Genomic DNA, 24923 nt, shown 5'->3' on the forward strand with positions numbered 1-24923 from the left:
GAGTGTTTGTCTGACAGATTTGTTGACAAAATGTACATACCCAAGCCTTAGTCCTGTTATGATTACTTGCTTTCAGCAGTTACACTATCCTCCTTTAAACTGTTTAACATGAAATTCTGTATATTATAATAACGTTTGCCTTTATTGTCTGTTTTCCATTCCATCTGCCAGGCGTTAAGGTTAGTCCATTTAATGATTTCGACTCTCCCCTACCATAGGGTAGGCTACTGTTTTAATTTTGTTGTCATACACTTAAAGAGCGTTCTTTACCAACTGTTTGCCTTTTTTTTCTTCTTTCCTCTCTTATGATGCCTTACATTTATTTTTTTTACCTATTGGAGGGGCCAAACCCCCAGGTTGAGAACCACTGGACTAAATTATCTACCTCTATAGTTAAATTAGCTGCACATGGATTAGCTACAATGGTGCTACAACACTGTATACATATGGTTGCATCTATATTAGCAAATCTCATAAAGTAGACAAATGTAGTAATATATAAGTCACAGGGGACATTTTACAGTGAAACAAATACTTTTACTGACACTTTTCTATTTTGGTGTGGAGACAAGAATATTTTGGTGTGGATACTTTTGTACATTTATTGAAGTAAGATTATGAATGGAATATTTTACTTGTAATGGAGTATTTTTACATTATTGTATTGGTACTTTTACAAAGTAAGGGATCTGGGTACTTCTTCCAACTGAAATAAAGTAGCCTACTCTATCCATCAATCTATCTCTGTGTTTTTATTTAGTCTAACTTAATGTGTTTACAATAGTACAACCTTCACAAAAAATATTTATGCATGTATATATTATTTTCTTTCTCGGATTAGCTAGTTAAAACCTAAATCTGACCAATATTTTTACTAATCAAAATGTATAATCTCTACGACCCTATTAAATTACTTACTTATGTTGGCAGCATCTGAAATAAACCCCTAATCTAAAATGATAAAATATTCTGTCTGTCATTATCTTAAACAAAAAGAAATTCATTGTGAAAATTCCAGTTCTGCTTGTTGCTGTTTATTTTTGTTTGCCTGGTTTCTCAGGATCAGACTGTCTGCTGTCTCGTCTGCTGGTGCCAGAACAATCTCAGATAATCTGATGACTATTGACATATCCGACATTGTTTCCGTAAAAGGCTTGGAAGAGCCGGCGGAAACACGTGTTTGTTGTCCTGAAATCTCATTGGCTGTTGCCGGCTCGTTTTGAAAACGTCCTGTGATTTGAGGCGGAGGGAAAGTTCAAACCTGTAGCAACAGAAACGGTAAAAACCATAACAAGCAGCAGGCTACAATGATCAGACAAGCGTAAGTACTGTATCTTAGTATTTTCCATCCATCGTATTAAAAGTATACTGCCTACAGGTACGTTGCTGTTTGAACGTTTTACACTTTACGGGCTTGTGGAACGAAATCAAACAAGTTAACTAACTTTAGCAGTAACGTTAGCCGGAAGCTAACAGGCAGTCTAGCTAGTGGCTTTGAAAAATGCTAATTCTCACGGGGTATCCGCACGTATTAGAGTCTTAAAAAGCTTTTGTTCAGTTAGCTCAAACAGGCGTTAAGTATATTAAAAAGTTTTGAATTGGATTAAAGGTTTCCCCTTGCCTACTGTAGTTGGTTATAAAATGTCTCTGTGTAATTGCGGAAGACGTTAATAATGTAGTTATAAACTAAAATTGGGATTGCTGTGATAGTGGATTGTGCTGCAGGCAGCTGTTTAGAATAATTAATCTGTAATTGGTTTATCCATCCATCCACTTTCTGCGCTTATTTGGGTCCAGGTCACATTCATTCAATTCTATCATTAGTATTTCTGCGAAATACTGAAAACAAATGTCATATAATAATAAATAATCAATATCACCCCTTTTTATTTTCCCTCATACTTTCATAATTTTACCAGTGTGATCATGAAACACACAATAACTTGCATTTTATGTGGGTTGAAAAACGTTTTTACAAGTCTTAAATTTAATGTGGTGAACCCAGCAGACACCATTTGAACTGTATTAAAGGTTAATGATGTTTTTCTTTCAGGAAGGGTAAAACCCCCCGCAGGCCCCCTCCTAAAAAGCCTTCCAGCAACCAGAAAGACCCTGTTGGGGTGAGTTGTCAAAGAGTTAGCTAACAATACAAATGGTATTATTCATACTTTTGGGAGGTGATACGCAATTGTTTGGCAAGTTGTAGTTTTAAGGTAATGCTTGTTATTGATCTAATTTTTTCCAAACGTTACAATGATCAAAGAGTGTTAAATGAAGCAGTACATCCCTTTGGAACATATTTGACTGATATATTTTTACTTAGGTGTACTGCCGTGTACGTCCTCTGGGTGGAGAGGATGAAGAGTGCTGCATTGAGGTGATCAGCAGCACTACCATCCAGCTGCACGCCCCTGAAGGCTTCAAAACAAACCGCAATGGAGAGTACAAAGAGGTAACTAATGTAGTGAACCAGGAGTAGTTTTTGTGTTTGTTTTTTTTTACCCTATTTTCTCCAATACAGACAAAATTTTGAGGTATTTATCATCATTTACATTATCTATCCAATATAGATTTCAAGGATTAAACTGGCAATATTCAGCATTTTTCTTATTGCATGAAAAGACCAAAACCAACACTGAAATGATCCAAAGAGTATCGTCTGTGTAGCCAAAGCCTGATATAGCTTCTTCCTTTGTGCCACTGAGAGCAAACCATTGACCTGAAACTATTAAAGACAAATCAGTGAGCCACACTGTTGCTCTGGAGGACATGTTCCTTAATTACGATGAATACTTTCATTTTCATTAAATCAAAATAGCATCCACATACACCATCTCTCTTCTGTAAATACTCCCTTGAACACTCACTAGTGCATTAATCTGTGGTTGAACATGGTTCCCTAAAAATGCATTACTAAATAATGTTTTGAAACACGCTTGCAGAAAAACTGCAGTGCCCTGTTGTTTTCCTTCCAAGTCCATCCATCCACTTTCCGCCACTTGACCATTTCCAGGTCACGGTGGCAGCAGGCCAAGTAGGATAGCCCATATATCCTTCCCCCTATCCACATTCTTCAGCTCTTCTCAGGGGATCTCGATGTTTTCCCAGGCCTAATGGGATATCTAAGCATGGAGCTAAAACATTAAGAAGGAACTCAGAGTAAACGCACTCCTCTTTTCCATTGAAATACGCCAGTTGAAATGGTTTGGGTATCTCATAATATTGGGTGCCTCCCTGTGGAGCCATTACCAACACGTCCAAGTAGGAGACCCTGTAACAGCCACAAAGTGAAACTATATATTTACCACAGAACGTCTGGAGAAGTCAAAGTATTAAGAGACAAAATAGAAAAAAAGTTTGGTCTTTTTATGATTCACTGACAATGAGAAACGTATATAATGCTAGTCTCATCCTTTAATGTAATCAAATATGCTTCTAAATTTCAAATCCCTCTTTTGCTTCTCAGACACAGTGTTCCTTCAAAAAAGTCTTCGGGGTTTCAGTATCTCAGAGGGAGCTGTTTGAGTATGTGGCTAAACCTCTTGTTGACGACCTTATCCATGGAAAAAATGGTAAGAACACAGGCTAACTGATTTTATATTATTGTATTAATTTATTTTTGAAACAATAACAGTTCAGTGAGCTTCATACTCTGTCTGAACTACATATCAGATAGTCAGCGTAGGGTACCCAAGTTTTTAAACAGTATTGCGTTTCCCCTCTCTCTTCTTGGTTGGTATTTCAGTCTGCATTTGAGTGTGGCCTTTGGAACAAGTAAAAAAAACATTTTGTTTCTGACGTTGTCGGACAGAAGGTCTTTCCTCTTACTGCCACGTCTGAATTTTCCATGTGCAGGAGGCTATACAGAACTGTTTAGATTTGAGAGTAGTATTGGCTGTTGATTCTCTCTACTGATTGTTGCAGGCCTGCTCTTCACTTACGGGGTGACCGGAAGTGGAAAGACGTTCACTATGACTGGCTCTCCAGGCCAGGGTGGACTTCTGCCTCGCTCCCTTGACATGATCTTCAACACTATAGGCCCCTACCAGGCCAAAAGATATGTAAGGGAATAGTAATCAAGAACAGAGCTGATCATCTTTTGTACCCACATAATTTAATAATACTTTGTGAAATCTGTACATGTGTTTATCTAATTTAATTCCCCTGTTTTATTCAGGTTTTTAAGACGGATGATAAAAATGGTATGGATGTCCAGAGTGAAGTTGATGCTTTGTTGGAGCGCCAAAGGCGGGAAAACAACTTGCCTGCTCCTAAAGCGACCCCCTCAAGGTAAGTTTGAGTCCCGGAAAACGACTGATCTGTAATGTAATGTAATGTAATATAATTTGATATGTAACATGTAATTCGTGAATTTGATTTTAGACAAAAGCTTGATCCTGAAATTGCTGACATGATTAAGCCAGAGGAGGCTTACAAAGCAGACGGCATGGATGAGGACAGCAGCTACAGCATCTTTGTCTCCTACATAGAAATCTACAACAACTACATCTATGATCTCCTGGAGGAAAATCAGGAAGATGCAATCAAACCAAAGTGAGTTCAGAAAATGTAAATTGAAAGCAAGATGTTTCAGACATATGAAAGTGCACTCAGCATCATGTTTTAACTGTTAAGAGCAGTCAGTTATTAAAAATATTAAATGTAGTGGTTTTTAGAGCTAATTCTTTCAGGTCAGAGTAGCTGGAAGACAAAATTATTATGTTTTCTCTTTACTAGGTGGAATGGTGGAGGCACACCTGTGCGCCAGAACACTGAGTTCATGTATGTGACCAGTGGATACTCGTACATCAGACATCAGAGTAGTGGCCTGATTTAGATGAACTTTCCCTGTTACACACAAATACACAGATTATAAATGAAATGTCATCAACACTGGACACATCCTCTAAGTTACACAAATGCTTTGGTGTATGGATAAAGGAGCTATATCTAAGTTTTTGCTATTGCTACATAGCCAACATTAGCATTAACAACTGTGTTCTTACTAGTCTAGAAGAAATGTTGCTAGTTCAGTATCAAACTTCATTCATTCCTTTACTCGCCAAGAGCTGTCTCCAGTGGTGGAAAGCACTTCTTTTCTCCTACATGCCAACCAGTTACCCCCAGCCTGGCCGGACCACCTTGTCACTTTTTGATAGCATGTCACTGTAGAGTCCAGGATGCCCTGAACAAGTAGAGAACGTATTATAACTTCTTGTATTGGAAACACAACGATAGCTGAATCTCATGGCAAGCAGCCATTACCTCCACCCACTCCTGGCAAGAAACCATGTTTGGAAAAAAAGAGAACTTGCATATAGCCCCTTTTTTAAAATGTTTATTCATGGTAGTAAAAAAAAAAAGATCCAATCTAGAACCAGTTAGCACAACAACTAAAATTTACTGAAACAGAGGGCGGGGTATCATTTTAAATATTTTTTATGCCAGTGCTGACATGACACCAGAGTTTCAGTACAGATTTTATTTTATTTATGGATCAAAATTCATGGTATTATGCTAAAGTGACTAGATGGTCCCAGCTGATACTATTTTTTGAGAAATATTTTTTTTGACAAAAAAATAAAAATCTTTGTTAAAAACCCCCCCCTAAATTTAGCTAAAATGATTGCTGCTATACACACATTCAGTCGGTACCAAGAAAATATAGAGGTTCAATACCCAGCCCTACCCAAAAGCAAGACTAACAGCTGCACATGTTGGGTACACCTAGTGATGTCACCAGTGTTGATGAGTGTTTCTTCAATCCTAAAAATCATTAGATTACCCCCTGCTGCTTGTAGTGTTATGGCAAAGCTCCTGAATGTCTCTTCTCTTGCTCTGAATGTCGCTTCATGATTGTAGCTGTCTGATCACTTTCCATGGCTGTAATCAAGCAACATTAATACCCCCCCATTTCAAATGTTTCAACCTCACATCTGTTGCACGAAAAATGCCACTCTATGTCTTCAGTGACTAACGGTTTATTGTCTCAATGTAGACCACCCCAGTCTAAAATCCTCAGAGAGGATCAGAATCACAACATGTATGTGTCTGGTTGTATGGAAGTTGAAGTCAAGTCTGCCGAGGAGGCATTTCAAGTATTCTGGAGAGGTAAGTTGCTTTTGGATCAGCATTTAGAAATGAATGGGATGGGTCAAATTTAAGGGAGGGAAAAGCGGAAGGGAAAAACACTGCACTGATGACTGTAGATGTGACTGACCTGGTATTGCTGGCCTGTGGGTTGGCTCTGACTGGGTAATGACCTCAGTTAATCTTCTCTCTGAGCAGCTCATGGAAGAGTTTTGTGCCTAAAATAATTTAGAGACGCTGAAATTGCATGTTAAGATGCTCTGAGTGAAAAACAGGGCATCTGCATGTCTTGAAAAGTCTTAATGGCACATATTCACTTTAAAGGGTATTTAAGTCCTGAATATTTTACAGATGTCTTAAAAAAAAATTCTAGCATGCTTTAGGCAGTAATGTTAATTATAAAATATTTTTGTGAGTAATTTTAAGCAAAACCTAGCTGGAAATTCTCTAGTAGCATTATTCTAGACCTCTGGCGTTTATGTGGAATTCATATATTGACATCAAATGAATAGGTAGTTTTTAAAAATTGGTTAATTCTATTGTCCAGTCTGCCGCTTACCCAGCTCCAGATCTAAGTATTGATTAATGATATCTGGAATTATTAGTATATACAGCCTAAGGAGTGACAAAAATATGATAAATGTTAATATACTCATACACTTGGGAAATAATTCTTGGCCATATCGTTCCTGTTCCTGTGTCATTGATAGCCTTCAGACTTTTGCCAGAATTACTATGACACTGATGTTAAGCTGCATTCTGTGTGGTCTTAAAAAGTTTTTCATTTAACTTGGTAAATGCTGAATGAAACCCTCAGTTAACATGGTTGAAAAGTTGCCTATACTGTGTCGTTCCAGGTCAGAAGAAGAGGAAGATTGCGAACACCCGGCTGAACAGAGAGTCCAGCCGCTCCCACAGTGTGTTCATTATTAAACTGGCTCAGGCTCCTCTTGATGCAGATGGCGATAACATTCTCCAGGTCAGTTTAAATTGAAACCAGATTTCTGGTCCCAGAGTTGAGTGCAGCTCTATAATTCACATTTGGATGAATTATATGCACCAGTTTTGATATTTAACAGTTTTTTTGATGTGGTTTATCAGGATAAGAGCCAGGTGAATGTGAGTCAGCTGTGCCTCGTAGACTTGGCAGGAAGTGAGCGCACTGGTAGGACGGGGGCAGAAGGCACTCGTATACGTGAAGCAGGTTTGTTATCCGACCATCAAGATTTGGTTTTACCATTTACCCTTGAGGTTCATGTGGGATTTAACAGCCTCCCCTCTGCAGGTAACATTAATCAGTCTTTGCTGACTCTGCGGACATGCATTGAGATACTTCGAGAGAACCAGATGTGTGGCACAAACAAGGTATGAATTACAAAACTAAAGCTGAGCACTCATTCTATTCACTGATCAACCATGTAGTTGATGTGAGTTTTCTTTCACAGATGGTCCCCTACAGAGACTCTAAAGTAACCCATCTGTTCAAGAACTACTTTGATGGAGAGGGAAAAGTCAAAATGGTTGTTTGTGTCAATCCCAAAGCTGATGACTACGAGGAAACATTGGTAGGTTCATTCCACAGTTTTACCATAAAGGACCAGTGTGTAGGATTTGTACATTCTGGGCTACTGTAGAAACATGGTGGGGCAACATGATGGGCTCCATGGAAAAGGACCCGAAAACACTATGATTCTTAGTTTCAGGTGATTATACATGAATGAAAACACATATATCCCCTAAATCCTAAACACTGGTCCTTTAATGAACTTGTAAGTTGTTTGTTGTCTGACTCACAAGACGTGCTCTGCTTGTTCAGCTGGTGATGCGGTTCGCAGAGATGACCCAGGAGGTGGAGATAGCTCGGCCAGTGGACAGGCCCATCTGTGGCTTCACTCCTGGCCGCCGTAATAGAAACCAGGCCTTTAAAGAGGAACTGTCTCGCAAGCTGGAGGAGCGTGGCGGTCCAGTAGACAGGGGTAAGATTCGTACACCATATAAGCCAAATCTGCTAAACGAGACAGGTCAATTATGACACTTTTCTAAATTACCCTGTAAGATGAGCCTGATTTATATTTACACTCTAAACAGAGGCAGATATAATTAACATCTAAATACATTTTCACATTAAATAAATAAGGAACATGAAGATGAGTTATTTCATTAAAACATAGCAAACATGTCAAACCAACCTGCAGCTTAAATTAATACATAACATAAGTCCACAAATTTATTATGAAAATATACAGCATTGTGTTTTACATTTGGGTCAATACTGCCAATACTTATTTTGAACAATGTTTGTATTGAAAATGCGGCCAATACTTCATAAATGTTTCATTCATGGAATATTTTGTATGCTTATTAAAATACAAAATGGCTTTTTGGAGTTTTTAATTCTCCCTTTCTGCAGATGTGCCCTCTGTTATAACCCACCTGGTGCACAGCCTCCCACCGCTACCCTCCTCTGAGCTGACCGATCCTCACGATGACATCACCCTGCCCAGGCTGATCGAAACTCTGCAGAGCAGACACAGGATCAGGCAGATGATGATTGAGGAATACAACAAAGCAGGTGCCTCCTCATTTTAGCTCAACTCTCACCTTGTAGCTTTGACAGTAAAACTTGAATTTGATTTCTTATGTCTCACATTTTGTCTCCTTCATATGATTTTTAGCCAACATGATGAAGTCTATGCTTCAGGAACTGGACAGCAACCTCATTTCCAAAGACAACTTCATTCATGAACAAAATGGCAAACTGTTCGAGAAAGACAAAGTCATCCAGACCAACAAGGCAGAGATTGAACGCTTGGAGAAGAAAACCAAGATGCAAGAACACAAGGTGAGAAACGAAAACATCCAAACTTCCTCAAGAGTGCTGTATGTAGATATGATGTTTAGTTACTGAAATGGTCTCACATGGCCCTGTTCCAGATCGACATCCTGCAGAAAACAACTAAAATCTATGAGGATGACAAGCGCTCACTGCGGCAGGAGCTGGAAACCAGAGAGCAGAGGCTGCACAGGGAGCTGTCTGAGAAGAGACGCATGGAGCAGCGCATGCATGGTGTGGTCTCTGACACCCAGCATAAGTGGGAGAAAGAATGTGTGAGTTACCCCTCTTATAACACAGATGTTATTGAATTAGGTAGCCTTTTGTTTACTATAGCCTCTTTAAGTAGCACAATCTGTCTGCTGCCTTTGGCTATTTTTGTCATGGCTCAGCTTTGCCAGCAATCATTTATGCAGTCAGAGGTGTTTCACTTCAACATTATGCCTCTTGCTGTGCAGGAGAGACGCGTAAATGCGATGCAGCTGGAGATGCAGAACAAGCTCTGGGTGAAAGACGAGAAGCTGAAGCAGCTCAAGGCCATCGTGACAGAGAGCAAGACTCCAGGCCGTCCTGATCCTCCACCGCGTCAGACTCAGCCTCAGCCTCAGCCTCAGAGGCCTTCCAGAGAGGAACGCCTGCCTGCAAAGAGATCGGCCTCGCCCTCACCTGTCCCTGTATGTTTTGATGAAGCACATGTGGAATAGCCCAGTCCCTGATTAATTAACTTGTTACTAAACATTGTTAGACGACATGACAACTATAATGTAGTTTAACACTTTTCTGTCCCTTTAAGTGAACAGCTACTGTTCTGTACAAACCAATACACCACTGAGTGGACCAGCATTACAAATCCTACTGCAGTGGTAGTTAACACATTATCATCAACAGCTGCATGTTATAATATAATCCAATGCTTTAATCTGGTAGCAATAACTAACCCTGTGAAACAAAAAATTTTAATATTTCTGATGAGAATGTCACAGGAGTGTTGATTCAACCCTCCCGCAATGAATCTTTCAATGAACTTTATTAATCATTTAGTCTATAAGATGTAAGAAATGAACAAAACATGTCCATCACAACTATCCAGAGTCCAAGGTGACATCTTCAAATGTCATATTAATCTCTCAATTATATAAAACAGAAAAGCAGCATATCCTCAAAGAAGCAGGAACTGACTGATTTTTATCTGATAAATGACTTAAAATTTGCTAAAAACTTATTATACACATATACTAATTTAATTGATTAACAGAGTTGTTAATTATTTCAGCAATACACTGAAATTTATTTAAAGGTGTTGGTATTTTTTTAACTCACATTTACATACATTAGACATCAAAATAATTAGGTCTGTAACTAATGATTATTAATTTAATTCGATTTTTTGGTCTACATAACATTAGGCGCATCATGAGATGTCTGATTTAGTCCTAACAACAGTCCAACAGCAAAAAATACTCAATTTAATGTAATGTAATATTCAACCATTTGAGAAGGTGTATTCATCAAATGTTTGGTATTCTGACTTGAACAATAATTTAAATGATTGATTGACTGAATTGAATCATTGACTAATTGATTAATTGAGCTCTAAAAATAGCACCACTCTTTCACACGGTGTCTGTGAAAATGAAACATTTTATCTCCTCACAAAGGTAGAAAGCATTTCAGAGCTGTTGTAATTGATTACATTATTATATATTAGACAGTGACAGACAGACCTTACTCCACCTCCTACTGTAACATTTAATTGCCATGTGGTTTTTGTGTCTATTACTAACTGTATCTAACTATGTATTTGTGCAGACTTGGCACTTTGCTTCCCAGTGCCCTGTCGTCTCACCCCGTGTCGAGCCAGAGCCAGGGCCAGGGCCAGGGCCAGGGCCAGGGCCAGAGTCAGAGTCAGAGTCAGAGCCAGAGTCAGAGCCATTCAGCGTCACTAGAGTTGAGGAAGTTGAGACAAGCCTAAGGCCTGCCTGTCCAGTCCCCAGTACCAGTATCTCTTTGTCTGTGGCTAGCTGCATCTCTGCATGGGAGCAGCGGGCAGCTCAGGATAGTCAGCTGGGTCACCATTCACCTACTACGCCCACGAGAACTCAATCTCCAGCAGCACCTTCAGCCAGCCGGGCCAGGAGGAGAGCTCTGTGTTGGGCTAGAGAGGAGGAAGAAGCCCACTTCCCATCCCCTATGTTTGATCTAGACCTAATTGAGAGAATCTACAGGGTCAGTGAGTTAGCTATAGGCAGAAGCATGAAGTTGTAAAGTGAAAACTGGTCTCTCTGATCAGGGTATTTTTCCTTCCTATAATTAACTGGACTATCTGACACAGTTTTCCCCATATTTGGGTTCTACAAGTGAAAGTATCCTCAGCCAATTAGCAGTTTCATGACAGATATCTTTGTTAAGCTTTGGTGTAATCATTTGACCAAGTTTTTTTTTTTTTTTTTTTTGGTTTGTTTTCCCCTCTTTGCTGCTGCTTCCCCACTCTGCTGATCTGAGTAGACGGCGACACCCGTACGCCCGTTGCACCGTCGCTCCCGGTCTGCTGGCGGGGAGAAGTGGGTGGACCATAAACCCGCCTCCAGCCTGGACTTGGGTACAGTTTTGCAGCCTGTCATCCCCAATGCCATCCAGGTGTCTGCACCCAGCGAGAAGGCCCTGTCGAAATGTGACAGATATGTGTTGACACACCAGGAGGTCGCCTCTGATGGCGAGATACAGACCAAACTTATTAAGGTAAGTGAGCTATAACAGGGTATTAGACAAATTTAACGAATAGAAAATGCTTTGCCTGAATGAGTAATTAAATAAAATCAAACAGCAAATCACTCTGTCTGACATCATGTTTATGCTGTTTTCTTTTTGGGAAAGTAGCAAATGACATATTTGTCAAATCCAGGTTCAGTAGATACAGAAACTGATGCTAGAAGCCGTTGATGGTTTTTCACCTCTTTGTCTTTGTCCATAAAACACGGAGCTCGTCAGTGGCTGCATATGCAAGAGATCATGTTACTTCTGTTATAGACAAATGTCACATGCTGCACTTAACCTGACCTAACTCACCGTGTTTTATGTGGAAAAAATGAGTAACCAGATAATACCAGAATTTTCACTTTGGTTGATGTACTAATAAAAGTTTTTTTGTTGTTTTTTTTTTAGGGTGAGGTGATTAAAACCAGGGGAGGAGGACAAGCTGTCCAGTTCACTGACATCGAGACTCTGAAACAGGAGCTCACCACAGTTTCCAGGTAGCTGATCACTGCAGGTTAATAGGTGCTGGTAAACCAGCTGTTATAATATTTATATTATGATGATGATTAACATCTTTTTGTCACTACACATTTGTCTCTGAAGCCGCAAGAGGAAATCTTCAGAAGGCACTCCAGCCAGCGGAGATCGAACAGATGGAGCTTGGACTGATGTGGAGACAAGGGTAAAATTATAATATTATAAATTACCATTGCATGTGTCTTTAGAAAGGCGGATAATGCGATGAACTTGACTTTGCTTGAGTTTGGAAGGTAAAGGTGGCCAGCCTAAAACACACCCAAACATATGCCTCTTGTTGCAGTTTTAAAATCATAAGATTGGATAAAATGAGTCATATTTGAAAGTTTCTAATATTAATGGAGAAACAAATTTAGGTCAAAACATGAGAAACACCTTTAAGATACTTAAAGGGCTACAAACAACAATTAGTTTAATTATTTATTTTTTTCCTCCACAAATTAATTACGACTTTGGACTATAACATGTGATGTCATCAAATGCTTGTTTTGTTTGCATGCCACTTTATGTAGCACTCTTACCATTACACCGCCACTGACGGCATAAACAAATGTTAAACAACAAAGTGTTTATCGTCATTGTGTTATTGCTAAAATTGGCATTCTTATTCAGATTCATGTAGTTTTCCGACTCTTCAGAGAAGATTTGGGCCCCAATTTATCTTCTTTTTTTTTTTCAGTGCTCTGTGGCCGTGGAGATGAGAGCTGGATCAAACATGGGTCCAGGTTTTGAGCATCATGGAATCACCAAGTAAGCCAATGTCCTTACAGATTGTATCTGAGAATATTACATTTATTTTTCTCTGCTGTACACAGTTGGGAGTTTTTGATTGACTCTGTTATCTCTTACAGGCGGAGAAAACCTTAAAAGCAGTTGACAGCTGCTCCAGTGATCACTCCCCTTCTCACTATCCTCACCTGGCTGTTGTGCAATAGTCTAACTTTTTTATATTTAGCTCTAGTGATAATATTTAAACATTTTTCCACACTTTTTTTTATATATGCAGAAGTGTATATACATGGGTCACCAAAGCTATTTTGTAAAAATATTTTATATGTTGTATTTGAACCAATAGAAAAACAAGTGTTACTTGATTTAGTCGTGGATGTTGGCAAATATTTAGTTGCTGTGACCCTGCGGCTGAAAAGAGTCTTTGCACATTTGTGTGTAGTCACATTTGTTACCTGGCACATGCGGAGTCATTGTGAAGCTGCCACAAAACTGATTTTTGTCTTTCACATACTGTTTCTGTCTCTTGATCAGTGAGTTATATTCAGTTTCAAATAGAGTTTGAAAAATCCAGTTCTTTGTGAATTTCTGTCTTTACATATAAAACTGAGCTTCCCTGCTTTCAATGTACATGCAGGAATAAAATTCCTTTGAAGCACCACTTTGTTGTGAGTGTGTGTGTTTATACACAGAACACAACGCAAAACTGACAGTACAGTGCAGAAGATGAGATGACTATCGCCAGGATCATTTCTGAACACTAGATGGCAGCACAGGACAGCAGTACATTATAAATCTTGACCATGAGTTCAGTCTCACTGCATGAATAAGAGGCACTGGATGCCTGACGGTTATAAGAGTGCATCCCTCATACCCCACTAGTCTTTATGCATGTTAGCAATATGACGAGAAATGTTAATTCTCTGAAGCACAAAATTTAAGTGTTTGTTGCAACAACCAATTCTGCGATGCTTTAAACAATCACAAATCCTTAGCTGTCAACAACACTGTAGATGGGTTTGGAGAAACCCCCCTTTTATTTTAAAATGACGCTTGAAAGGAGATTTAATGTTGAGTTAGAGCTCTCCTGTGCCAAGAGTGTGGCAATATTCTCTGTCATATAAACAAAGTCTGCTTTCAATTACTTTGCTGAAATTGCTTTCCTGTACTCATGCTTGATTAGATATTCATTATGTTAAACAAGACACCTTGTATATAAATCCATATTAAATTAGGCTGGTTGGCTGCCTTGAGGCCGAGTCAGCTCCAAGAATTAAAATGCCTGAGTGTGTCCTGGCTTCCACTGTTTTGTGGTTGGTTCGTGACTTAGTTTGGTCATAACTGCTTGTTTTTTTTTATATCTATTGTTTTGACAGTTGTCTGCAAACAAAGGGATAAAGGTCAATGGTGGAATGTGAGAAAAAAAATATTGAGAACAAAGGTTCTCAATATTATTGTGAAAAGTAAAAGTAGCAATACTATCCTTAAAAACACTGCATTCATAATTTAGTAGAAGTAAAAGGAGGAAGTAAAATAAAAGTATTCATTAGGTGACAAAATATTAATGAAATGTTAATAATTGTTGTATCATTGGATTGTATTTAATGACAAATTACTGTGCAAGTAGCAATTTGTAGCTGGTGAAGGTGGGGCTACTTTTAATGTCGTATACTGATGTGGAGAATACATAATCTATAAAAAATATAGATGTAGAGGAAGGGGCGACTTGTGGTTCAACTGCTAGGGCATGTACCACAAAGGCTTAGTCCTAACCGCAGTGGCTCATGGATTTGAGTCTGACCCATTGCCCTTTGTTGTATGTCACCCACCCCCACCCACCCACCCACCCACCCAACCTTCCTGTCTATCTCTCACTGTCAGGAAACTGAAAAGAGAGATTGGATAGTGAAATCATTGATTTGAGAAATTTGTGAAATTGCAATTTGAAAATAAAATGTGACATTTAAATTAAATATATAAAATAGCATGAAATTGAGGTACTGAAATACCTCAAACTTGTACTTAATGTCAGTACTGGTGCACTTAATTACTTTCCACCACTGTATTTGTGTTTTTGATAATTTGGGTAATGATACTGAATATATTTCGCCTTTTAATCATATAGTACGACATAAAATGCTATTTTATTATACATATATAATGTAGCATTTTTATTGATTGAATCACAATCTGAAATGCATTTCAAACCACAGCAGACACGAGTGTGAGAGTCCTATTCTTGAAAACTAATCTAGCAGAACTCAAACTTACTAAAATGTCTATGTCCAGTTTCACTGTCTCTTATCAGCTGAGCATCAACAATGTAATGACCAGCTAAAGCTAGTGGTACAGTCATCCAGGCTTTGAGTAGACAGTTGAAATCTCATCTACTACCAGTCTGGCTGGCTTTCAATTGGAAAGCACTGGAGAGTGACTAACATGGAGCCTCTTGGAGAGGGTCAAGAGTCCAGAGCAACCAGTGGCCATTAAATTCACTCCTATGAGATATTGAGTGCTTTGCTTTTTGACCAGGCTCTGTTTGATGTGCTGCACCACACTATTATCCCCAGCTCCTCACTGCAAGCCCTCCACAACCAAGTGGCGCGAGCATTATAAAGATGTTATCATGAAACTCCAGTTGAGCCACTGATCAACATTACCAGTTTCAAAGAGACACTTGTGGAAAATAAACGAAAACTACACACAAAGGCGAGCAATAAGCATAAACCGGGTCTTAAAGACAACACTTCATCCAACTGTATGGTAAGAATACAACATTCTACATTTCAGGGCTTCAAGCTCATGATTATACAGCGTGCCGCTTATCAGTGTTATTAAACTTGCTGGAGGGAATTCTGATGTTCTACTTGAATACACACAGTCAATTAGACCATCTCACATTTTAAAAGAGCAAGCCTAATTGCAATGTTTTATTGACTCTTTGCTTGAATGACTCTGATAAAGAGGTCTTAAGCTGCCTTTTGGCACAGGCAGGATGAAATAATTTTCACACCAATCTATGATGCTGATGAGGGCCATTCATAATTCAGTGATTCAAAATATCATTGTAATATGTCATACGATCATTTCCTCAAGTTTTATCTGATCAAAATTATATTTTCTACACTATTTTAGTCACTGATAAGCCTATTTAAACCTGCAATAACTGATTTTGTGGTCACTTGGGGGCACAAAACAAGCTTTCAACACAAGCTTTCAACACACATATCACATGACGTCTGGTTGATATGGTGACCTGCCTATGTACGCATCCTGCAGACACTGAGTATTAATTTCGACTTGTATTTATGTCTATCTGATGCCTGTTACTTCAATATTCTTCTACTTTTAGCTCTGTTTTTGGCCTCTACCGACTCCTGAGCAAAATACCTTTATATATGCAGATCTGGATGATGATTTTCTTTAGGTTCGTCACTGTGAGTGACACTTTTCACATCATCATACAGTCATTTGATCCATTATTAATGTAAAAATATTGATTATAACAGCTTTAAAGTTGCCATTTTGTTTTGGTAAATTTGACTTGAGCAGTCGGTTCATGACCTCTTTCTGCTTACATGATTAACATGCTGTACTGAATCAGGCTGTGAAAACTGGGCATGAGTTTAAATAGGTGTGATGAACGTGTAACCCTATCCAGCGGCACTCTATACTTGGCTGTGTGGGGCATCTGAGGTATGATGGCGGTTTCAGTTGCCTCCAAAGCTGTATCATAACAACTGAATGGTTACTGATTTGAAGGGCATGTTGAAGCAAGTACCTCAATCACAGCCACAGCTGTCCTTTAAACCAGAACTCATTACAAGGTTTTCTGCCTTCATTTAGTGTAGACGATAACAATCCTTGACAATGCAAGTCAATTAGTGGGAAAGACAAGTACATACTGCATGAAAGCAGAGCGTTCCAAAGTAAAGCTCTGAGCAGGGTCTGTACACTACATCTTCGTATGTCAAGGCCGTGGCTGTCTGCCAGCTAAATGTGTCGGGCCAGAGAGATATGCGAATATAGATGAGTGTTGACAGCCAGTCAATTGTCATTCAGCCCATCTCCCAGCCTTTTGGGACTCATCTGGCTTTTTTTTTTCTTTTTTTCTTTTTTTTTTTTGCAGGGCTCCTCTTCACTGCTTGCTCACCTCACGCTCCTCTGCCTTAATGCATACTAACATGCACAGCGGAGGCAGCGTGTTCAGTGTTAATAAGAGGTAAAAGCTCCCACGCTCTCTTTTCTGCCAGTGCGGCTGTGACGAGCAGATGGGTCAAAGAGTCACAAACTCGCAGAGGCACCCGGAGGTAAAGTTTGGTTTTTTCAGCTGTTTAGAAGCACATTGGATGAGAATTGCTCTGACCCTTAAGCGCATGTGGTTAGTGGTTCAGAACACCTCATCCCATCTGCTGCCTCCTCCTCCTCCACCTCCTCGTCCTCCTGCTCTGCTTTTATGTCACTTAGCTGTTCCACTCAGAGTCTGTCAGACAGGATACATCTCGCCAATCTGATTTCTTACTTTACGCAGTTGATAAATTTTTCCCAAAGATGACTACAACAGATGTTAAATCTGTCTCTGTCCATTTCATTTCCTCGCATCCAAGTTATCATTTCGAGCTCAAGTTGTAATGAGGAATCCATTTGTCCTTGTGCTTGTTGTGGTTACACATCAACACAGAGAGAGCTGACCTCTGACAAACGCAATTCAATTCATGACTGACTTCTTATTGAAAATATTGGACGCCATTGTTGTGTAGGCTCATTATATCCAAATTGGGCTGAATAGTGTTTTTTCCTGCCTGTCTTTGTTCTTGGCAGCCCACTAAGTGCTTGCAGCTGTCAGTTGAGTGTATTCTCCTTGCCCAGTATATGTGGCTTGGCTGCACGTTTAGCTGGCTGTGTCCTCACTCAGATGACAGTATGCCATGACTGATTTCCGTTGACTCACTTTCATTGTAACCACAATGTGTCCCTCATAGAAAAATCTGACTGCTTTTTTACAAGTGGTTGATCTCATCTAGTTAACGCTGCGGCGTAACCAGGCTTTGCGTGCAGTTGGCTGATTATTTAAGCGGCGCTCCAAGCAGTTTGCTGATGAAATGAAAGGAGAAGAGATGCCAGAAATGGTTGTACTGACAATGTTACAATGCCACGTGATGTACAATGACTAAATGGTTATTGAATGTGGGGGATATTGACTCAACTTTCTCACATCACATGAATCTTCTAGCTTCACTTCTGCAAGTGCAAAGAATAAATGAGCTTCAATAACACCTTTTATTAATCTGCTAAACTGATATCCTGAGTCCGTGTTCGCTACAGAGAGAAGGAGAATGGCATTTCAAACCTTTGTCCTGCCAATGCTTTCATGCAAATTACTCACACTGGAACTGGCTTATCTGTGAACAATCATAGGTGGCATTTGGAAGAGGGTGAAATAGCACCCCATGATTTTCATATCCGCATAACGCTCAGTCAGGTCTCTACACAAAAACCCCCACGCAAAAACAAACACAAAAGCCTCTTTGAATGCACACATCAGCTGTTTATCTTAAAATAGTCTGCCACACTACTTCTCTGATCCAGTGCCTTGCACGTTGCACTTTGTAAATGGTGGGCGATTACTCATGGTGCATTAAGGAGTTGTTATTTAATTCATTAGATATGGCTAAGTTGCAAAGTTCATTCATTCTAATAAAGCAGCAACTTTTATCACACAAGCCCAGGTATGAGTATCAAGGGTGAGATTACAGCCTCCATGTGCACAAATAAGATTAGAGTGCTGGCTGCGAGTGGTGTTGACAGGGTGAACGGGACAGTTGTTGCAAGAAGCAAAAACACTGGATGATTGTGGGTTCATATAATTCACAGAGCATGCTATTTTCATGGTGCATTTATCCACATGATGAATGGCCGTTCAGATGTGCATTTGAACATTACCTGAGGAACACATCTGCATCGGCCTTACTGGATACTAATGATCCAGCGCATGCCTAATAAACTTAAGTGAGAATTCAAATGAGGCTCAACCTGCCTGCGAGGCTAGCTTAAGCAAACACCAGGACAGCTGGCAGAGAAATCATTGTGACTAATGGTCTCAGTGTGAGACAGGAGCAGGGCTGTGGGTGGTTGTTTTACCATGCTAAGAAGAACAGACTTTGTTTGTCTTTCTATAGCATACAGCGTAACTGTGTGATGCTGGAAGTGTTGGCTTTGTTTTTGTTTGCTTTGCCTGTCTTGCCACTGTATTGCAACACCGGGAACTAGCCATAAATTTGCGTTTTCATACTTGTTTTCCTCCTGACAATGAGGCGAACTTATGCATTAATGGCATGCATTAACGCTTTTTCGAGGTGATTAGACAAATCTCAGACTGTGTATACCGTCACCTGGAGGTGTGGTGCTCTTCTCTGTCAACTCATGTTTTGACTTTATTTGGATTCTGCTTGGGCTCCTCCACTGTGGTAAACATAATGTGCTGTGACCTGTCCTCAGGGCAAATGATCTGATTTACTCTTCCCTTGTCTTTTACTCCTAATCGCATCTACCTCAGAGCCAGAAAATGGTTGTGCAGCTGTCATAACTGAAACACAGCGCGGAGTGATGGGAGTGCATGTTTTTGCTATTATCTATTCTATCTGAGCCAGAACAGAATACTAAACCTCCACTGCATCCCTCTTTCTCACAGACCGCTGCATGATCAATACCCACATCAAAGGCTCTGTGGAGATAGCAGGATTCTTTGAAGCATGTTTGTGGAGCTGGATTTGCTGAGCTAACACGGTCCACACAGAACCCCCTTGAATAAGCTTGTTTGGCTAGCATCCTTTCTGTTTGTGGAAGAACTGAGTGGATTCTAATGGAGAACAGACAAGGCCTCTCCCTTGTCTTTTTCCTCCCTTTGAGCAGCTAAATGCATCCATAGTGCCAGTGCTTTTTGCTCATCTGACATACGCTTCATTGCATGCCAGCTCAAATATTTATCTAATATCAAATTGGCTGTAACATTTTGGAAGCAGTGAAATGCCAGAAAATATTTCTCATCGAGGACACAAAATAACTTGCATCATGTTTCGCCGTGCCAAGTGCAAATATGCCGGGTAATTACTGATTGAAATGAGATGGAGTGCAGACAGCAGCAGTGCTGTTATGTGGTTACCTTGTGTTGTGACCTGAACAGGCAGACAAGAATTTCCAACAGTAATTATTCTGCACTCAAAACACAACCTGTGTGCTTTCTGTCTGCTAAATGGAAAACAGTGCATTTGGGACTTTTTGTGGGACAAGGGGGGTAGAAGAAGTGGGGCTGGAGGTTCAACCACAATAAACACTAAAGCACATTACTCCTGCCAGCCAGTCAGGGAGAGTCAGCAACTCTGTAAATGATGGAGCAGGGACTGTTGAATCATCTCTCTTCATGCACATCCAAGACAAGGATGAGAAGCCCTTTCATATAAATTACAGAATAAACCACATTTGAGATGCTTTTGACTTTTTTAATTCACGCATTGTTGAATCTTTTGCTAAGTAATTACACTCTTTGGTATATGCAGTGCCAAGGTTTGACTCCAGTCAGCTGTGGCTCATTTGAAAGTGAAATGTGGGAAAACGCTGACATCTCTTTCTCTTCCCTTCCAACACCAGGGGCACTACTGCATTTGCATCCCTGTCTTTCTCTCAATCTCCCTCTTTCTTTCTCATTTACATTATGGATGGTTCATTTAGCTTACATGACCAAGTGAATACATAACCCAGGGCAATTCAAAATACCATAAGGACCTGTAGGGATAAAATGAAACCACATAAGCAGAAAAGACTGCTGTACTGCCATCTGCAGCAGCCTTCTATTCAGCTCTTCCTCTTTCATGTGGTTGACAAACATGCACTGCCGACGCCCCACATGGCTGGGCACAACAAGGTGCATCAGTTAAACACAGTGAGATATGATTCACGGGAAAATGATGAAAATTTGTTGCAGAATTGACTTCTGCTTTCATTTGCTAAAACCACTCCCTCAGACAGTTACAGTCCCATCATAGCTTAGCAAATGTTAACAAGGTTGCTAAGATATAACTTGTATTCAAAGTTCAGAGGATCTAAACCAAAAACATAAGAGCAAAAATGTAAGCAGTGGATTAAACACTGTTTTTAACTGCCCTAATGTAAGCCACAAAACTAAATCCAGCTAAGCTAAGTCCAGCTATCTAGCTTACCTACTGCAGTAACTGAGCATTACCTCCAACACCAAGGAACACATTACTGACTAATTGCATTAGTTTGCAGGTTTACAGGTTAACAACTACCACATCTGCTGTGTAGTATTCCCCTCTGTGTAGAAGCTGGTCCTGGATGCTATCAGAGAACCCCAGCCAACGTTACCAGAAACAGTGTTAGGTTCACCAAACTCATTGGTTAGTCCTCATCCTAAAAGCCTATGTAATGTTAAAAGTGGAAGCGTGCTGTCTGAAAGTACGTCAGCTAAGAGGCTGAACAGCTTTATATTTAAATAAAAAAACTTCAATTTATAATTTTGGGACTAACTGGTTCAACACTGCAATATAAAAAAATGGTGAAAAAAATTCCATGTCTTTTACATGGATCACCAGCTGGTGACAACAATGACTTTTGCCTCTGACCTGCTAGTTTTAGCCTCAGTCTTTTAGGACAATATCATAACGCTGTCAAGTGCATATTTAAGATTCTCATTTTAAAGAAATCGGTTGGAAATACAATCAGTTGGAAACATTAGAAACTCCGCTGAAGACAGCACTTTCAGCCAACACATGGAAGTAACATTAGCTTACTTAGCAAGCTAGCCACAGCTAATAAATTCTGTTACGTCAGTCGGCAAAATCAACACTATTTTTGTCTCCCTCTTTTTGAAATCATTTTCATTGTAAACTTTGTAAGGTTGTTAGCTAACAGTCAATTTAGCCACAGTCTAAAATATGTAATAGTCTTATCTCAGTCACCTCTCCCTACGTTGTAGACCCACAGGTGTTTACTCTTTAGTGAGCAGTAAATCAAGGTTTCAGACTCTAACCAATCTTTGTCCTTTTGCGTCATCATCACTAACAGGTGTCAAGTTGCAAAACTGTAACTTCTGCATACATAAAATGAGACATAGTAGTTTACATGCCATTGATGCCAATATGGTCGTTCCACTAGGTTACTTAGTATATAGTGGATCAGGATTTTGACACTTGTCAAAGGCAGAGGGTAAATATAGTGCACTATATAGTAAATAGGGAGGTGATTTCAGACAGAACCAAAGTCTGAAATGCGAGAGTCATAGAGATAAAGTCAGTGAGTAGGCCTGCATGTGGTGAGTAGTCAAGTAGGTTTTTTCTTATCTGTGTGTTCTTTATATGTGTGTATTTTATGCTTGGCTAGAGCTGTTAACATTATAGCAGCAATGTGTAACCGAAGATAAGAATTTAATACCTGCATTCAGATTAAAAACGTGCTTTGGCACACATCGCAGGCTTTTATTCGTGCTGCCAACAAGTTTGACAGCATTTTGTGTCATCACAGAAACACAAACGACACAATGGCCCCACTGACAAGCCTGTTTTACCACCTAGAGGACTCAATGAGCTTAATGACAGAACACTGTGTGCGATTTCACAAGAAGACATTTCACAAGTGGCTGTTATTGTGCATCGGTGATAAAAGTCGCAGAGTGAGAAAACATTTGTGTAGGGACCAGATTGCGACGTCCACCTCTGCAGCTTCAGCCTGCTCGGTGACAATCATCAGCAGCAGCAGTTCTCCTACTCTGCTTTACATTAGCACCAACGCTCCAGCCTGGACAGGTCCATGGCTGTTATCTCAATGATGTTCTAATTCTAGTCAAACAGTTCTGTGTTTGACTCAATAGAGGCAGTGTTAGTCAGGAGAGTCAATATTAGCAGAGCACACAGAGCAGGACTGGTGTTGGTAGAGAGACAGAGAGTTATGTGTGTGTGTGTCGTGGTAGGTAGGTGAGAGCGTGTGTGACAGGATACATGGTTAAGTGTGCTCTGTTAGTGAACCTTGACTGCCCGGTGCAGTAATAACAATAAAGATAATAAGAAAAAGGAAGAAAGCAAACTCCAGCTTGCTATTGCCTTAGTGGCTTCCATGTTTGAGTGAGTGACATTTCTTTTATCACTTGTCTTTTGTGTGGATGTTATTGTTAGACGTCACAGTTCCTGCGGTCAGCCTCTCTCACTCCTCACTCTTCTGGCCGAGGGTGCTCCGATTTGCTGACAGTCCCACATGAACAGCTCAACACTTCAGCTGAATTTTTCAGTCCTGAAGGAGAGTTTGTTTCAGTTTATTCAAGCTCAAACAGCTGCCAATATCAACAGCCTGATTATGATATTGTCACTATCAGATTGCACAGCTACAACATTCATTCTTCCATTCAATAAATGTGGTGTGGATGAATAAACTCAAAGCAAAAGTCAGCACTAAAGGCCATTAACTGTGATTTCTCCATATAAAACATGCCGTGGCATAAAGCACATTTGTGGCTGAATAAAGCTTTAATTACAGAGGGCAGCTGAATAATGTTTGAGTTTTGCCTCATTTGCAATTATGAAGTAAGAGGAAATTATAAACCCATCAGCTAACAGAACCTTCTGTTTGTTCAGCACAGTTTATTCTACAGGAGATTCTGGAAAACAAACAAAAAATACTGAGCTTCTGCATCTGCCAATCTCAGGAAAATAATAAGAATAAAGATGTGGACAAACAATATTCTGTTATTGATCAGCATGCTGGTGTTTTGATTATTCCTCTTTCATACTTTACTTGTAATGATGTTCTCCGGGCCCTGATAGCCAACGTTTTACTCTAACTCAGTAGTTTCCAACCTGTGGATCTGTAACCCCCCCCATGGGGTTGCAATAGTAAATCTGAGGGGGGTCAGAATATGATCAACAAAACAGCAAGAAGGAAAAAAAAATACTGTTACACAAAATGTGTTTATTCGCAGACAATGTTACATGACTCAGCTCGTCTAGAGCTCGTCTCAGCATGAAACTCTCCCAGTTCAATCATCAGTCCAAAACATAAAAAAATGACTTATGAGTTAGAAAATATCTGGTTCTGGAAGTAGAAGGCACAAGCTTGTGTAAATAAACATTTTGGGGGTGAAGTTGACTATGACACCCAAGGTGCATTTCAGCAAGAAACATCCAATCCCTGATTTTAAAATACTGTCACATGTGATTCTAACAGTGATGGAAACTAAAGATTTTGGTGTTGACTTTTTTAATCTGCAGCTTAAGTGAGTTACTTTTGATTTTGGGGTCAACTTTGGTTGAATTCAGCAACTATGATGTTTATCACATTTTCCTCAAATGCAACAATGGAGCATTTTGAATTTGCTACTGCTCTGATTCATCTGAAGCTCATGGGTACTGTAGCATTTAGATCCATCTGCCAAGATTTACCAGAAGCAGTTGAAATAACTGAAGCTGGTTGTCCTAACATAAACCTGTATGATCCTTATAGAGTCTTGTCTTCCCATGTTAAGCTGTTTTTGAACAAGGACACTGCTGAAAGAAAATGGAAATACAGAGTGGAGAAAAACACTTCCAGAACCAGCGGCCCTTCCCATTTCACAACTCTATTATCAATTCTGCAGTTTCCCTTCACCCTACCGAGCTTTACAGCTTCTTTCAATTCATTGTTTTGGTTTTCTGGCCTGAAACTTTACTGTTTTTATACTCTCTTACTGCTCTCATCTGTCCTGTTTCCAGCCACAGCAGGCAGATATTTTCAGAAGGAAAAAAAAAAAAATCTAAAAAACCCACTGTGCACCACCTGCAGAGCATCAAACAGGAGTTAGCAGCAGCTACCTAGTGAACAGAGTGGAGCATTTAGCTGCTAGAAAGCCAGATATTTCCCATAGGAGACTGAAGACCAAAACACTGCTAAAAGAGACTAAATATTTAATATCTTGTAATAATAATGAATAATGTTATTA

The 24923-nt window shown here is 39.7% G+C and overlaps 1 protein-coding gene across 2 annotated transcripts; it reads left to right on the forward strand.

Moving 5' to 3' along the window:
• Window positions 1–1247: 1247 nt before the first annotated feature.
• kif23 (kinesin family member 23) lies at window positions 1248–13769 on the forward strand. Of its 2 annotated transcripts, XM_022754478.1 has the most exons (23): window positions 1248–1321; window positions 2054–2120; window positions 2324–2452; window positions 3467–3572; window positions 3925–4061; window positions 4178–4290; window positions 4384–4554; window positions 4738–4782; window positions 5999–6111; window positions 6948–7069; window positions 7192–7294; window positions 7376–7455; window positions 7536–7655; window positions 7907–8066; window positions 8501–8662; window positions 8766–8932; window positions 9025–9198; window positions 9382–9597; window positions 11429–11662; window positions 12086–12174; window positions 12281–12359; window positions 12894–12964; window positions 13066–13769. In XM_022754478.1, exons 1-23 carry the CDS (start codon window positions 1308–1310, stop codon window positions 13079–13081), a joined length of 2688 nt encoding a protein of 895 aa, XP_022610199.1. In that variant the 5' UTR covers window positions 1248–1307; the 3' UTR covers window positions 13082–13769. The 2 variants fall into 2 exon arrangements, with proteins under 2 accessions (XP_022610199.1, XP_022610200.1); XM_022754479.1 differs by lacking the exon at window positions 4738–4782.
• Window positions 13770–24923: the final 11154 nt, after the last annotated feature.

This window comes from Seriola dumerili, unplaced genomic scaffold (assembly GCF_002260705.1).
Source record: "Seriola dumerili isolate Sdu_G_001 unplaced genomic scaffold, Sdu_1.0 BDQW01000219.1, whole genome shotgun sequence".
Lineage (NCBI taxonomy): Eukaryota > Metazoa > Chordata > Actinopteri > Carangiformes > Carangidae > Seriola > Seriola dumerili.